The sequence below is a fragment of the Mesoplodon mirus genome (assembly GCF_964341445.2).
Source record: "Mesoplodon mirus genome assembly, chromosome: 10".
NCBI lineage: Eukaryota > Metazoa > Chordata > Mammalia > Artiodactyla > Ziphiidae > Mesoplodon > Mesoplodon mirus.
The window spans coordinates 7870572-7885739 of record NC_138986.1 but is presented as its reverse complement, the minus strand read 5'-3'; the positions used below and the strand labels follow the sequence as shown (position 1 = coordinate 7885739).

The 15168-nt window shown below is 47.4% G+C and overlaps 1 protein-coding gene across 1 annotated transcript in view; it reads left to right on the top strand.

Annotated features, from left to right (window-relative positions):
* IGF2R (insulin like growth factor 2 receptor) overlaps positions 1-15168 on the top strand; it is a 109570-nt gene that overhangs the window by 15383 nt on the left and 79019 nt on the right. Inside the window, exons 2-3 of the mRNA XM_082633713.1 lie at positions 5387-5526; positions 14961-15076. Coding sequence (XP_082489839.1) covers positions 5387-5526; positions 14961-15076 — 256 coding nt within the window. The remainder of the gene's footprint in view (positions 1-5386; positions 5527-14960; positions 15077-15168) is intronic.

Genomic DNA, 15168 nt, shown 5'->3' with positions numbered 1-15168 from the left:
GTAGTTGCAGCACGTGGGCTCAGTAGTTGCGGCTCACGGGCTCTAGAGCGTAGGCTCAGTAATTGTGGCTCGTGGGCTCTAGAGCGCAGGCTCAGTAGTTGTGGTGCACGGGCTTAGTTGCTCCACGTCATGTGGGATCTTCCTGGACCAGGGCTCGAACCCGTGTCCCCTGCATTGACAGGCGGATTCTTAACCATTGCGCCACCAGGGAAGCCCTGGGTCTGCCATTTTAGGGGCATCTATTGTGACAAGATTTAAACTGTAAAGTTTCCTGGAATGGTTTGCCAGCTTCAGTGTTGTAATTGAAAGTAAATATTTTCTGAAAAGTTAAAAAAAAAAAACGTAAAAAAATTGCAAGTAAATGAGGCAGTTTACCTTAGTGTAAGCGCTGGCCTGTGGGGCTGAGACAGGCCTGGCTTATGCCTGGCCTTGTCATTTCATACTTGTGTGATGTTGGGCAAGGGGCTTCAATTCTCTGAGCCTTGGAGTCTTTGGCTCTGAAGCAGAGGAATTCGGGAGAGTTGATTAATGGCGTGAGGTGCTTGGGTGGCTTGCTGAGTGGCCGTCAGCGCCTGTGGTTGAGAGTTTGCTGTGACGCGTTCTTAGTTCACTGACCGGCTTCCTTCCCAACCTGCCAGCATATATTGATTCTGTCCATATATATGTCCATATGTCATTCTGGGGCAGGGGACACTCCTGTCCAGAACCACGGGGCAGTTGGGGATGCCAGACACCTAAGAAGATCTAGCGATGCGTGGTGGGAAATGCCAGGAGGGCTGGCATCAGAGCTTAGGACGCAGCAGGGACCAGCCCACGTGGTCCGGGGGGCGTTGCATGCGTATCCATGTGTCTAATCGTCAGGTTTGCTTTGAAATGAATTTGGAGTTTTTAAGAGGGCGAGGGCGACATTGGCTAGTGGCATTTTATACTCTGGAAAATGAGGTAAGAATGGCAAGGATCTTGCTTGCTTTTGCTAATTTTCAAAGCCAGGGTTCTAACATAGGTGGTTTTGTGTCCAGAAGAACATTTCTAACCGGGATTAGGCTGCCTCCTCAGAGGATATGAACTGAATTTTGCAAGACTTGGAAGTGGGCGGGGCTTCTGGGTGATGCCCCTGTGGACCACCCGCTTCCTCCGGCCGTTGTGGTTCTTCTGCGCCACCTCTTTGCATCCTGTTTCTCACAGATGAGATGGAGGACAGCATAGAACCACAGTGTCTTTTAGAAGAAGACTTGACCTGATATGAGTGTCAGAGTTTTGGTGAAAATGCCCACTGGGCTTTCATACCTATCCTGCTGCAGGAGATGCTTGTAGCGCAGATGTATTTAAAACATTCGTGTGTGTGTGTGTGTGTGTGTGTGTGTGTGTGTGTGTGTGTGTGTGTGTGTGTGTATCTGAATGAAGACTACATTTCCACAGAACTTGCAGGTATTTTATTCCACGGTTTGTTTCCTGCTAAAAGTTTAAAATTTTAACATTACAGCTTAGTTTTCTCTTTGGTCTAATATGTTGGTCTCATTTTTTCCTGTTAGTTTTTTTTTTCCTCTTTATTTGTGTAGGTCCAAAAAGCGTAGTTTAGAATATAGACTTCTCTGGGAATCTCAGCTGAACGGTCTCAGTTGCTTGGCTCTTAGATAAATCATACTGTTGGGTTTCCTCATTTTGGCTGTACAGGTTCACTTTATCGCAGAGAATTTTCTAGTGGAAAACTTTTGGAGAAAAGATTATTATTCATTAAATGTATCATTAAATGTTATTTAGTCTGTACTTTTATTGTTTCTGTATCCATTCTCTGGTTCTAGAATATGATCATGGTGCTTTAAAACTTTAGCATAAATTTAAAGAATGGTTTCAGCCTAGGCCATTCTGGTAATGTGGCCTTCAATCTGGCAAGGAGTGTAGAATCATCTAGTTCCAAACATGTAATTTTCTTAAAAAGTGATATCAGATATTTCTGTGATTTTCAAGTTTAATGAAGTCATCTTTAAAAAATATTTCCTACTAGTGAAAGCTTATCTAGATGATACCTGAATCTAACTGGGGGCGTACCAGGATACACCGTAGTCTTTGGAGTGTGCTCCATGAGTTTTCAGATCGATGATTTCAACGGAATGGTTATCCCTGAGCTCCTATTGATACAAGGCACTGGGCATGTGTATCTGTTTTAAAGCAAACACTTGTCCATTGGAATCCAAGCGTTTCAAGCCCTGACAGCCTGCAGATGCCCTTTCTCCATTTTTAAGGGAGATGACTAAGGACTCTTTGCTGCAGTTTGGATTTGTGAGTTGCTGCCCTGTGGTGTGTGGTTAAATGAAAGTCCTGAAGAAACCCAGCACTCACGTACTTTCACAGGGTCCTCACCCCTTAATCTGATAACCGCTTATCTTTTTTTTTTTTTTTTTGCGCGGTACGCGGGCCTCTCACTGTTGTGGCCTCTCCCGTTGCGGAGCACAGGCTCCGGACGCGCAGGCTCAGCGGCCATGGCTCACGGGCCCAGCCGCTCCGCGGCATGTGGGATCCAACCGGACCGGGGCACGAACCCGCGTCCCCTGCATCGGCAGGCAGACTCTCAACCACTGCACCACCAGGAAAGCCCACTGCTTATCATTTTGATAAATCTTGACAGAAAGAAAATATGATGAGATACAAATAGAGAAAAGAAATATAGTTGACTAGAGCAACGTTTTTCTAGGAACGCTGCTTTCCAGATAATCAGGACAACCTCCCGCATTTTACTCTTTTCCATCTCTTTGCTGCTCCACAAACACAGGCACTTTCCTTCTAGCTTATTTAACTATCACCTCTGCAAAAAACAGCAGTGGGTTTCTGTTTTAAGAAAAGCGTAGCATTTTCAGTAACCACGTGGATGTCTTTGGAGTTGATTCCTCCTCATTCACTCATTCTAAAATACCTTCACACGCCTCTCATGTTCTTAGGATTCTGGAACACTTTAATGGTGCCATTGCTTTAAATTTGGCTTTAAATCTGATGTCTGCTATCCTGGAAAAGCTTAGGGGTCCTGAGTAAGAGATTCACGATTTTCCTTAATTAACTGTAATTAATAGAAAAGTTTACTAATCCTCTGCCCATGAAGACCCTGGCTTAAATCTTTAAGGAAAGATCCACAGAGTGGGTCTTTGAGTGGCCTTTCTTTGCTTCAAGTACAAAATCAAAACTGCTTCCTTTAATCTGTGTGACCAGGTGTCCCCATCTCCTGGACGTCATCTTCTCCCGGTCTCTTTATCCACCTCGCTCCTTTCTTTTCCATCCACGTGCTAAGTTTATTCCTGCCTCAGGACCTCAAAATGGCTAGTAAGTCTGCTGGATATTCTGCCCTCCGCATCTCCCCCTGGGTTGCTCTTCTTGTCATTCAAGCCCCAGGGTGAGTAGGATCGCAAAAGACTTCCCCAACGACATTAAGTAACGTTAAGTAACTACTGGGTCATTTCCTATCACATTCCGCTCTTTTGTTTTTGTGAAAGCATGCTCGTGTTAGGAGATGGAATTTTCCTGTGTATCTCTTTACCTGTTTGTTGTCTGTCCTCCCCTGGAATATACACTCCAGGAGGGCAGGGGTTTTTTGGTCTGATTGTTGTTTGATCATCGCTGTACTCCTCACTAAGTACTTAAAATATTTTGTGAAGCGAATGAATGAAGGTTAGTGAAGGTCAAAAGAAACAGGCCTTGATGGATGATTTTCTTGTGCCTGGTGTTATTTGGGTCATTTTCTAGGGCCGTGTAACTCTCCTGACTCTGGGCGATATCTCTAAGGTGTTACCGATGAAGAAGCTGAGTTCAGTGGTAACTACTTTTGAGCCCAGCTGGGCCCTCACCAAAGCACCCCAGCCCGTTTTTCAGGTTTCTCGCACTTCGAGGCTGTCAGAACTCCCAGGGGAGCAGCCCTGCCTGCATGCTGACTGTGCCCAGGTCCTTGGCTTCCTGGCAGGTGGAATGGATGGGTCCTGAGACCTGGGTTCAGGAGAGTGCTTGGCTCCTTGCCTGCCAGTAACCCTGTGTTAGGGCTCCTCCACTGCTGGGCGGGGCTCTGGGGAGGCGGGCTCTGGTCAGGGAGGGGTGTGTTGCCCGGGGTTTTGTCACCGCTGTGGTAAGTGGACTCCTGGGGGAGTGCATTCTCTCATCCAGCTGGTACTGCTTTGGGTACTCCTGACACATAACTCAAGCACTTAGGGTTTAGCGACCTCAGGGCCTCACACCCAGGCCCTCCACAATTCCAGGATAGGCCTGGCCGAAGCAAGTCTGATTTGATTTATCTTTCTTTCAATGATACTGTTGCATGAATGTATCCTTGTGTTTTGCGGGGAGCTTTTTATTTTCTTTCCTCATTTCCTGTCTGCCCTCGCTGAGGAGGCGTTACAAAATGGACACAACGTTTTCCCTGGGAAGAGTGGAGACTTGAGAAGAATTTTTATGACGGGACTGACAGCGCATTACCGGTGACCCTTGAACACTGTGGGTGTTAGGAGTGCCACCCCCACCCTGCCCACCCCCGTCGAAAACGCGCATAGACCGTTACAGACGAGATCGGGCGCGTTCAGGGTGGTATGGCCGTAGACCGCATAGACCGTTACAGTTCGCCCTCTGCATCCGCAGTTTGCTTCTGTGGAGTCAGCCAACCGTGGATCATGCAGTTCGGTATATGGCAGTACAGCACTTAGGGGAAAAAATACACACAGAAGTGGACCCGTGCAGTTCAAACCCATGTTGTTTAAGGGTCAACTGTGTTTTGTCCCAAGTGTGCATTTTGGTTCATGGGCAGTTGCTCAATATCTACTTTGCCAGAGGTTTGAACAGACAGCAAGTTTTAATGCATGTAGAATGCTTGATACATTGAATCAACCTAAAGTAAATTTTGTCTGATTTTGGATCAGTTGCCTCATGGCACAGCTTCACCTTGTCAGTTCAGATCTGAACTGTAGCTGTAAAAGGTAAAACCAGAACTAGAACTGTCTTTCATGCCATAACTAGTTTTTAATTAAGATGAAGTTAAAAACAATCATCTGGCTTTCCAGCATTCCAGTGTGATTGGAAAGGTCACTATCTTAAAATTCAACATGATTCTTGAGCAATGACTTAGACTTCTGAGCTGATATTCTTAAATTAATGGTAGAATTTTAAGTATTTCAGTGTTCATGGAGTCTTGAGGCTGCTTCAGGGTGGATTGAACCAGAGTGAGGTGGTATTTAGTGGTTTCTGCCCTGGCTTCTATTCAACTTAACATAGTTTGACTTTAGTATTTTTGGCTAATGAAAGTGTATCTTCTAGGTTATGGTAATCTTAAGCAACTGTGGCTTGAATATGAAACTAGAGAGAAGTTTAATTATCGGCAGATCAGTGACGGTGACAAATTGCTTTTCTTCTTTTCTAGTTATACATGGGAAGCTGTTGATACCAAAAATAACATGCTTTATAAAATCAACATCTGTGGAAATGTGAATATTGCCCAGTGTGGACTATCAAGTGCTGTTTGTGTGCACGACTTGAAGACAAACAGCTTTCGTTCCGTGGGTAAGTAAAACTACCCTTAAATTACTGGATGTGCAGGATCCCAATTTTGCAAAAATGACTCTATGTATATACAGCTGTCTATACAATTATATATGCTTATGATACATAATATGCATTTTATGCTTTATAGGAGTTAAAAGTGGTAACAATTTAAACGTCCAATTTGAGACCAGATTAGGTTACTCCCATCTAGCGGATACTGTGCAATCATTATGAAGAATTATGCATGTTTGTGCTTATTGATATAGAAGGACGTTTTCTACATGGATCTGCCTTCTCATGTTTTTCTTAAACCCTGTCTTTACTTTTCTCCCTCTTTTCACCTCATTTCCTCTAGTACCTAGCTCCCTTCCCCCTTATACCTTTCTGCCTTCTGTGGTGGTTTGAGTCTCAGGCAGTCTGTATTCACATCGGGTCAAAGACGGTCACTGGTTTTGGGCTTACACTAAAAATTAAATAGTCCTAAGGACCGCCCAGCTTACACTAAAAATTAAATAGTCCTAAGGACCGCCCATCCCAGAGGAAAAAGCACAAACCTTTCTTTCCTAGGTAGGGCTCATTTCATTTCCCCAAAAGCCCTCTTTTTTTTTTTGTCAGTATCCCTTTCCTTTGGCAGGGTAATCCCGGTGGTTGATGGCCCTACCAAGTTACGTGGAGTGGGAAAGGGGCAGATGCCTAAAGAGACGTAGGGCAGACATAAAAGCAGCCAGTGTCATCCTTGGATGTGATGTCATGGATGTCGGTGGGTGGTGACCTTTTGACCAAGGCATTTTCAATGGTGAGGTCTGATGGTGAGGGTCAGTCATGAAGTGGAGACAGCGTGTGACCGGGGACAGTGTAGCAGTGAGAAGAGGGAACTCTGTAGGTTTTTGGAGTTGGGAGGGGCAGCTTACTTTGGTAGCTCCATCTCTCATCTTGAATGGAAATTCCTAAGCATAGTTAAAAGGGGCTTTTTAGAAAGTAATGGTTTAGAGTAAGAAGAGTGAGGTCTGGGAGGTCTCCTGTTCAGGTCCAGCGTGTGTTTGGTTTCCCTCTCTTCCAACACGGAGACGGTAAGAGGGATTTGAGGCCCTGGGTAGAGATCTGAGAAAGCACCAGGTTGTTCTGAACTCTTGGACCAAATTTTATTACTTTGTGATATACTTAAAAAACTTAGAAATGAGATCCCCGGTTTCCTGGTTGGGATCTTTTGACCATTCAGAGAGAGAGGCCACAAGTGGGCCTGTTGGCCAGCGTTACTTAGGTTTTCAGAAAGAGGAAAAGTAGTTTTCCTCTTGACTTTATTATAATACTTGGCTATAGTATTTTTGGCTAATGAAAGTGTGTCTTCTAGTTTGTGGTAGTACAGTATAGTGTAATGTAACATAGATGTATACCAGATGCACACAAGTCACTAGGAGGGTGATTTGTGAGGTTGACACAAAATTTGAGAATGACCAAGTCAGGTCAGCTTTGAAAGCCAGGCAGGAGAGTTGATATTTTCTGGGGTAGGTAGTGGATCTGTTATAGGTTCTTTGTGATGGTAATGGGGGAGGTAATCTGATAGAATGTGTTTTTAGAAAGCTGAGCCTGATGGACTAGGAAAGGGTTGGTTAAAAGGGAGAGTTAAAAAGATGAGTTGTTGCTAGTTGATGATGATATAAACCAGCTGTTTCTAATCTCATTTTACCCCCAGACACACATGACATACTTTTCCTAGGGCCTCAGACTCCCTGAGGGAGAGAATGGTATGCTAGCTGATGTGTACTTTCTGCACTAGGGGTTATTACCCTGTCCTTCAGCTCAGGAAAGTACACGACTAGGAGCGAATGAGCCTGACATTAACATCATCACAGATAATCTTGAACCTGATCTAATTTTGCTAATTCGTGTTGTATGGTAGAAATAACTAAATTTGTTATTGTAAATTTAGTTTTATAACTAAAAACTAAATTTGGTGTGCACTTACATGCCAGGTGTTACGTTTTTAAGTAGTCTTATCTCATTTAATTCATTCAACAACTTTTGCAGTAGATGATCTCATTTCCCTCATTTTATAAATGAAGAAACTGAAGCATTAAATGGATAAGCAGCTTGCCAGTGGTTGCATGGTTATGGATTTGAATGCTGTCAGGCCAGCTGCAGAGCCTGTCGATTTATTCAGGGTTCTTGCTCTGCTAGTCACAGGGTCACATCAGACAGTTGTAGAGCTAATATGGGAACTACGGTGGGTAACCTGAACTCCTGACTCTTAGAGGACAGCTGGAAACTAACATGAACTTCCCAAAAAGGAAAAAAAAAATGTGAATTTTTAAAATAGCCACAAAAACGGGAGCAGATCAGAGGAACAGAAGAGTTAGTATAACAGTAGATCCAAATACATACGAGAACTTAACGCATAACCTAAAATTTGTATGTAATTAAGCTGTTTATCTGTTAGGAAACAACGTTAGACCTTTCCTTCATATTGTGTAACAGAAATTATGGATTAGTTAAAAGTAAAAAGACAGTAGAACATTGGGAAAAACCTAGTAACATAGAAACTTAATCTGGAGGAGGTAGGAATTTCTCTTAATAAATGGTAAGAAAAACAACCCAGTAGAAAAATGGCAAAGTCTAAGAACAGGCAATTCACAAAAGAAGAAATCCAGATGGTCCATTCAGCTTCATTAGTAAGCCAGGCATAAATGCAAATCAAAGCAATAATGAAGTCTAGTTTTCCTTCAGTCACATTGGCAGAAGTTTGAATGGTTGAATCATGGGCTACTGGCAAGGAGCCTAGAAGCGGGCACATTCATACATTGCTATAGGAAGATGGTTGTCTGTAACCCTTCTGGGAAGATCATTGTTGATGTGAGTTTTATAGTGCCCGCAAGGGCAGTTTTTGTACTTAGAAACAAATATTAAGACCTCAACTTTGGTTTAAATAATATTACATTATTTTTGATAAAAAATCCTGTGTTCTTCCTTAGGCCAAGGATATTATATTGTTACATATATAAATCTAACAGAGTTTAGCAGTCGTTTATATGGGGTCTGTGAACAACCATTTGGTTCCATTTACAACTGAATTGAATCATCTTCACATTTTAAAGTGATTTATACATTTTATGTATTTGATTTCTCTTTAAAGTACTTCAGATGTCTGATCTGACAGTGAAAACTTAAGGACTAATAATAATTCTTAAAAATTTAATAGTTTAAATGTAGAAATATGATAAACCTGAAGTTCTCTTAGTTGTTCAAATACTGTCACAATTCTAAATCAATTGCTTAGTTATAAAATTAGACATTGCCAGTATGTAAAAATACTGAATATTTTCACATTCCTCCTAAAATCCTAAATATTAATACCATGGTTTTCATTTAATTAATCTTTCTGGGGGTTAAAAACTAGGTGTCCACTTCATGAAGGCTGTTACCAGCCCATTTAACCAAGGTAGCAGACCCACTAAGGAAGGATGTTACGTGAGGTTACTCACCACCAAAGCCTGGGATTCTGACTGGCTTTTTTATAGGTGACCTGGGTGTAGGATAGAGTGAATTCAATTGTAGTTGCCGGTCATGTGACTTCATTTACTCTTAAGGAGCCTGACCCTTGACTTCAGATGATACTTACTGTCTGATTCTTGTGTGCACTCACTCACAGAAATCTACAACAGCTATCCAGGTTGATCACTAGATTGAATTTTGTGTCCCTATTAACATGTGAAAATACCTTTTCCTCTTGTAGCTTTCATTTTCTAAAATTATATAATTCTGTTGGATATTTAAGATGATATCTGGTGGATTTTTAGGTATAACTCATGTTTTCATCTCATTTATAGTCTCTCCTGGTTGTCTGGCATTGTCCGTCAAATTTTAAAACTTCGATTCCCGTAATGTACTTTTGTAATCTTACCAACAATGGAGGAATTAATACTGTACATAGATTTTTGTACAAAAACATTACTTGTAGCATTGGTAATCGTGGCAAATACGCTGAAACAGCCTAACTATGGGGATAGTTCAATAAATTTTAGTATACTTTATTGATTTACTTGGTTAAATCACACCATGACAGATATATGTATATATAAATATTTTTAAAACAGCCAACACTTAATATTCATTTATTTATTTGTAACAAATATTTGAATCAGTCACCAAAACAGACAAAACTCCCTTTTCTCATGGAGCTTACGTTCTAGTGGCGTGGGAGACAGACAAGAACAAACAATGGCTCAGTGGTATATCAGACTGTGAGGAATGCTGTAAAAAAGAAAAGGAGTGTCAGGAGTGCTGGGGGTCTCAGGAGTGTGTGTTCAGGAATATTCACTGGGGTAAGTGTCGCTGAGAAAGTGACATTTGAGCAAAGACTTGAAGCCGAAAAGCAGTGGGTCACGTGGCTCTGGGGGAACAGCCCGTGCAGGGGACAAGGGGAGGGGAGTGTCTGGTAGAAGCGAGAGTAGAAATCTCAGCGTGTTCGTGTAAAGAGGAGCGGAAAAGTGCGGCAGTGGCTGTAGGGGAAAGTTGGACAGAGGGGACTCTTAATTTGGTGAAATAACACGTGAACAGCACACGTCGAAAGACGATACAATAGAGGAGGGAGGGTGGACAGCGAGGGAGGCCTTCCTTGCTGGAGCACGTCGGAGACTAGCACGGAGAGGGCTGGCGGCCTGGCTGGCAGGCTCTGAGCGAGGTGCTGAGGAGGCCCGGCGGCCGCGAGCTGGGCCCCGAGGCAGCAGGTGGAGGCGCGATTGCCAGGCCCGGCAGCCTCAGCGAGGCCGGGTTGCGAGCTCGGCTGGGCTCGGCCGCGGACGGCGAGGGTGGCAGGCGAGGCCTGGCAGGCCCGGAGCGCGGCCTGGTCGGGCGGGCTCTGGTGAGCGCGGCCTGGCGCGCAGGGTCTGCAGGACCCGGCGCGGCCTGGCTGGCAGCGCGTGGCCGGGGCTGGCGGGCGCGGGCGAGCGCGGCCGGGCGGGCCTGGCGCGCAGGGTCGGGAGGACCCGGCGCGGCCTGGGCTGCGGAGCGTGGCTGGGTCTGGCGGGTGCGGGCGAGCGTGGCCTGGCGGGCGCCCTGGCGCGCAGGGTCGGGAGGACCTCCCGGGGCCTGGCCGGTAGCGCGTGGCCGGGTCTGGCGGGTCCGGGTGAGCGCGGCCTGGTCTGGCGGGCCCGGGCGAGCGCGGCCTGGAGGGCCCGGCCTGGAGAGCGCTGTCTGGAGGGCCCAGCGCGTGGTCTGGCGGACCCGGCGCGGTCTGGCGGCCCCGGCCTGGAGACCGCGGTCGGGCGGACCCGCCACGGCCTGGCGGGCTCGGCAAGTGCGGTTTGGTCGGGCGGGCCCAGGTGAGCGCGGCCCGGTCTGGGGGGCCCGGCCTGGAGGCCGCGGTCGGGCGGGTCTGGCGGGCCCGGGGTGCGTGGCCTGGTCTGGAGGACCCGGCCTGGAGAGCGCGGCCTGGAGGACCCGGCGCGGTCTAGTCTGGTGGGGCCTCGCCAGTGCGGTCTGATCTGGTGGGCCCGGGCGAGCTCGGCCTGGTCTGGCGGACCCGGCCTGGAGAGCGCGGTCTGGATGACCCGGCGCGGCCTGGCGGGCCCTGGTGAGCGTGGCCTGGCGGGCCCGGGGCGCAGGGTCTGAAGGACCCGGCGCGGCCTGGCCTGGAGAGCTCGGCCTGGTCTGGCGGACCCGGCCTGGAGAGCGCCGTCTGGTGGGCCCGGCGCGCGTGGCCTGGTTTGGAGGACCCGGCCTGGAGACCGTGGTCTGGAGGACCGGGCGCGCACGGCCTGGCGCGGTCCGGAGGACCCGGCGCGATCTGGCGGGCCCGGCGAGCTCGGGCTGGTCTGGCGGGCCCAGCGAGCGCGGCCTGGTCTGGCGGACCCGGCCTGGAGAGCGTGGTCTGGAGGACCTGGCGCGCGCGGTCTGGTGGGCCTGGCGCGGTCCGGCGGGCCCAGCGCGCGGTCTGGAGGACCCAGCGCGCGGTCTGGCGGGCCCAGCGCGCGGTCTGGAGGACCCAGCGCGGTCTGGCGGACCCGGCCTGGAGAGCGCGGTCTGGAGGACCCGGCGCGGCCTGGCGGGCCTGGGCGAGCGCGGCCTGGTCTGGCGGGCCCGGCCTGGAGACCGCGGTCTGGCGGGCCTGGGGCGCGCAGCCTGGTCTGGAGGACCCGGCCTGGAGAGCGCGGCCTGGAGGACCCGGCGCGGTCTGGTCTGGTGGGGCCCCGCCAGTGCGGTCTGGTCTGGCGGACCCGGCCTGGAGAGCGTGGTCTGGCGGGCCCGGCGCGCGGTCTGGAGGACCCGGCGCGGTCTGGCGGGCCCGGCGAGCGCGGCCCAGCCCATTTGGCGCCGTCCTCGGGAGCTGGCCGTGGGCCTGGCGTGCTGGCCGCCGCCCCGCAGTCCTCGCCCGGCTCTCGTCCGGGGAGGACGGCCAGGCTGGCCGGTTGCCGCGGTTGTCTGCCGCGGTTCACTGCCGCGGTGCACTGCGGCCTCTCTCCGAGTGCCGGGGTCGGCAGTCGGTCCTGGCCGCCAGGTGGAGCGGGCAGAGGAAGAAGGCAAGGTGGACAGGCGGGCGCGATGCCGATGGGGCCTGACGTTGAGGGATGCCGGTGCCCCGCGCCGCGGTGGCAGAGGTCTGCCGGATCCCTCCCGGCCTGAGGCCAGGGCCCTCCTCGTTTTCTTTTCAGGGCGAACCCAGCAGTTACGAGGAGCCCCCAGGAGCTCTGGGCACAGGGCCGGATGGGGCCGCCGTGTGGGGGGACAGGAGGCGTGGGGGGAGGGTCTTTAAGGTGGGGGACCCGCAGCCCAGGAGCGCCCCCTCCTGGCCGCTGCGCGCCGCTTCCCACCGGCCTAGCCCGCCCTCCGTGTATCCCGGAGCGCAGCGCTGCAGGGCGCGTCGAAGCCCCACCCTCTCTCCCGGTCCCAGGCACGCCCACTGTGGGCGGGGCTACGGGCGCTGTCCTCGGTCCCGCCGCCGCCTCAGGGCATCTGCGCCTATGCGGTCGAGAAAAGATTTTCAAACAGAACCCTGGAGTTTCTGGCAGAGAAGGACGATTCTGGCAGGCAGAATCACGTAGGCAGGCAGGAGAAAGAACCGCTGTACTGTTGTTGGTATGGTGCTGTGGGTCTGAAAGCCATTATCCGCTCTCCATTGGCGTCTTAAGTTTTACCCTTTCTGCTCTCTGTCTCTCTCTCTCAAAGATCTCTGACGTATTTATCAAATTGGACCAGTTGTAATCCTGAGGTCATGACACGCACTCATCATCAATCTGTAAAGTAACCTCTTTCTGTTTTTTAATTAGTTGTTTTGGATAATGCAACGAACCCCTTCTCTAACAAAATCTAGGACCTTGACTATAACCACTGTCTGTGTGGTCTTCCATCCTCCTGTCTCTCTTCACTGGAGGTAATCATTCGCTCACATCCTGTATTTGAACATTTTCTTTCTTCTTTCCTCTCTTTCCCAGAGTCTGTTTGTCTCTCTTTCTCAAATGTCTGGCTGTATGTGGTGTTTTTAACTTAATAGAAAGTATGTATCACGCTGTGTGTAATTTTTTGGGACTTAAGTGGTAACAATATTATATTGTTGAAAAACAACTATATTATCTTTCACTGTGATTTATTCCTCTGATTTCTACGTAATATTGTAGATCTACCAAAGTTAATTTGTCCACTCTTCTGATGGGCATTTGAGTTGTTTCCAGGCTTTTAAGAAATTAATTAATTAGGTTGCGCTGGGTCTTAGTTCCCTGAGCAGGGATCGGACCTGGGCCTCCTGCGTTGGGAGCGCAGGGTCTTAACCACTGGACCACCAGGGGAGTCCCTTTTTCCAGGTTTTTGCTAGTGTGAAGAACACGAGATGGTCTTTCACATGTTTCTTGTCATGTGTACGTCTATGGCTTTCGCTTATGTATTTACCTAAGAGTTGAAAAGCTAGGCCTTAGGGTACATGAATGTTCAATGATAGGACACAATGCCATGCCCACTTATGCAGTGATTGTACCAGTTCACACTTCCACCAGCAACACAGGAGAGCTCTGGACCTTCTCTTCTCCCACATTTGGTATTTAATTTTTGTCGATAGAATGGCTGGAATTGGTAAGCCGCATGGTCTTGATCACCAGTGATGTTGAACACCTCTTTATTTATGAAGGTGTTTTTCTCCTGTCTGATCAAGTCTTGTCCATTTTATATTGAGTTATTTATTGCATGTGATCAATTCTTTCCCTCCAGAAGCTTTAGAATTTTATCTTTGCCTTTGATATTAGAATCACCATACGGTGACTAGGTGTGGGTTTCCTTCTCTCTCCTCTCAGCGTGTTCTCTCTGTCAGACGTCGTTCGTTTTATTTTCTAGAATTATAAAAAAAACTTTTTGTTTTTGTGTGTGAGTATATATCTTCTTGATGCTAGTTCTTTGCCAGCTCTTCGTATCTCCTAGTTTATAACTTGTTCTAAACTTTTTAAAGCTATTTTTTAAAAATAGCTTAAATAGTTTTCCTTAAGCTATTTTTTCATGAATATAAACTTTTAAATTTAATAAGCCACATTTATTATTTTTTTTTGTAGTTAATGCTTTTGAGTCTTCAGTATTTTCCTACATTAAGATCTAAAAGATAACTCTAGCTTTTACTGAGTTAAAATTTGGTTTCTGATGTTTACATCTTTTAATTCATTTAGACTTGATTTTTGTATACAGTGGTAGGTAGGAATTCTGTTTTTATCCTTTTTCCTGTATGGATTGCCATTTTGTTTCCAGTTTCATTTATTGAACAGTCTCTTTGCTCACTGACCTGATACGTTACTTCTATTGTATATCAAAGTTTGACTCATAGATATGTCTGTGTGCTCTCTGTTCTGGTGTCTTGATCTCTGTTACAGTCTGTCAGTTTATTTGTTCCTATGCCAACTACCATCATATTGATATTATAGAGACTTTTTATTGCAGTAATATCCCAGGCAAACTGAGAAGTGATCACCGTACTTATGGACCATTCTAAAGAATTTTGATTTTATAGCATGTATGATGGGAAGTTATTGAAGAATTTCAGCAGCCGAGCTATATATTTCTGATTTATGTTTTTGGTGCAAGATGGATGGGGAAGGGAGGATGGTGAGGGATGAGACAGGAGTTGGAGGCAAGGGGCCCAATTAGGAGGTTGTTGCCAGAATACAGGTGAGAGGTGACAGTGGTTTCAGTAGTTGTAGAGAAGGAGAGAGGTGGATGCATTTGAGGTGCAGGTAGAAGCAATACAACTTTCTGATGTGATAGGTGAGAGGAAGATAGGACTGAGTGCAATGTGTTTGGGGCTTGAACAGCTGGCTGTGTGGGGATGCCATTCCTGAGATGGAGAATTCTGGGGAAGGGGCAGTTTGTAAGTTGGTAAGCTTTCAAATGAATTATAGTGCCATGTTTAATCTGCTCATGCTTGGAAATAGCTTTATGGTTATGAATGTTTTGTGGCTTGTTCATGCTCTTTTCTTTCCGAATAGGTGACTCTCATTTTAAGAATACAACCAGATCTCTCCTGGAATTCAGCACACCAGCGATCTGCGAGCTGAATCACAGAATCCAGAGTAGCATCACCTTCTTATGTGGGAAAACCTTGGTGAGTCCACACAGAGGCACTTTATAATCTTTCTTTTAAAAATGTTTGTCCTTGGGGCCTTCTCGCTGTAGCGGGTATTCTAGGACAGCTAA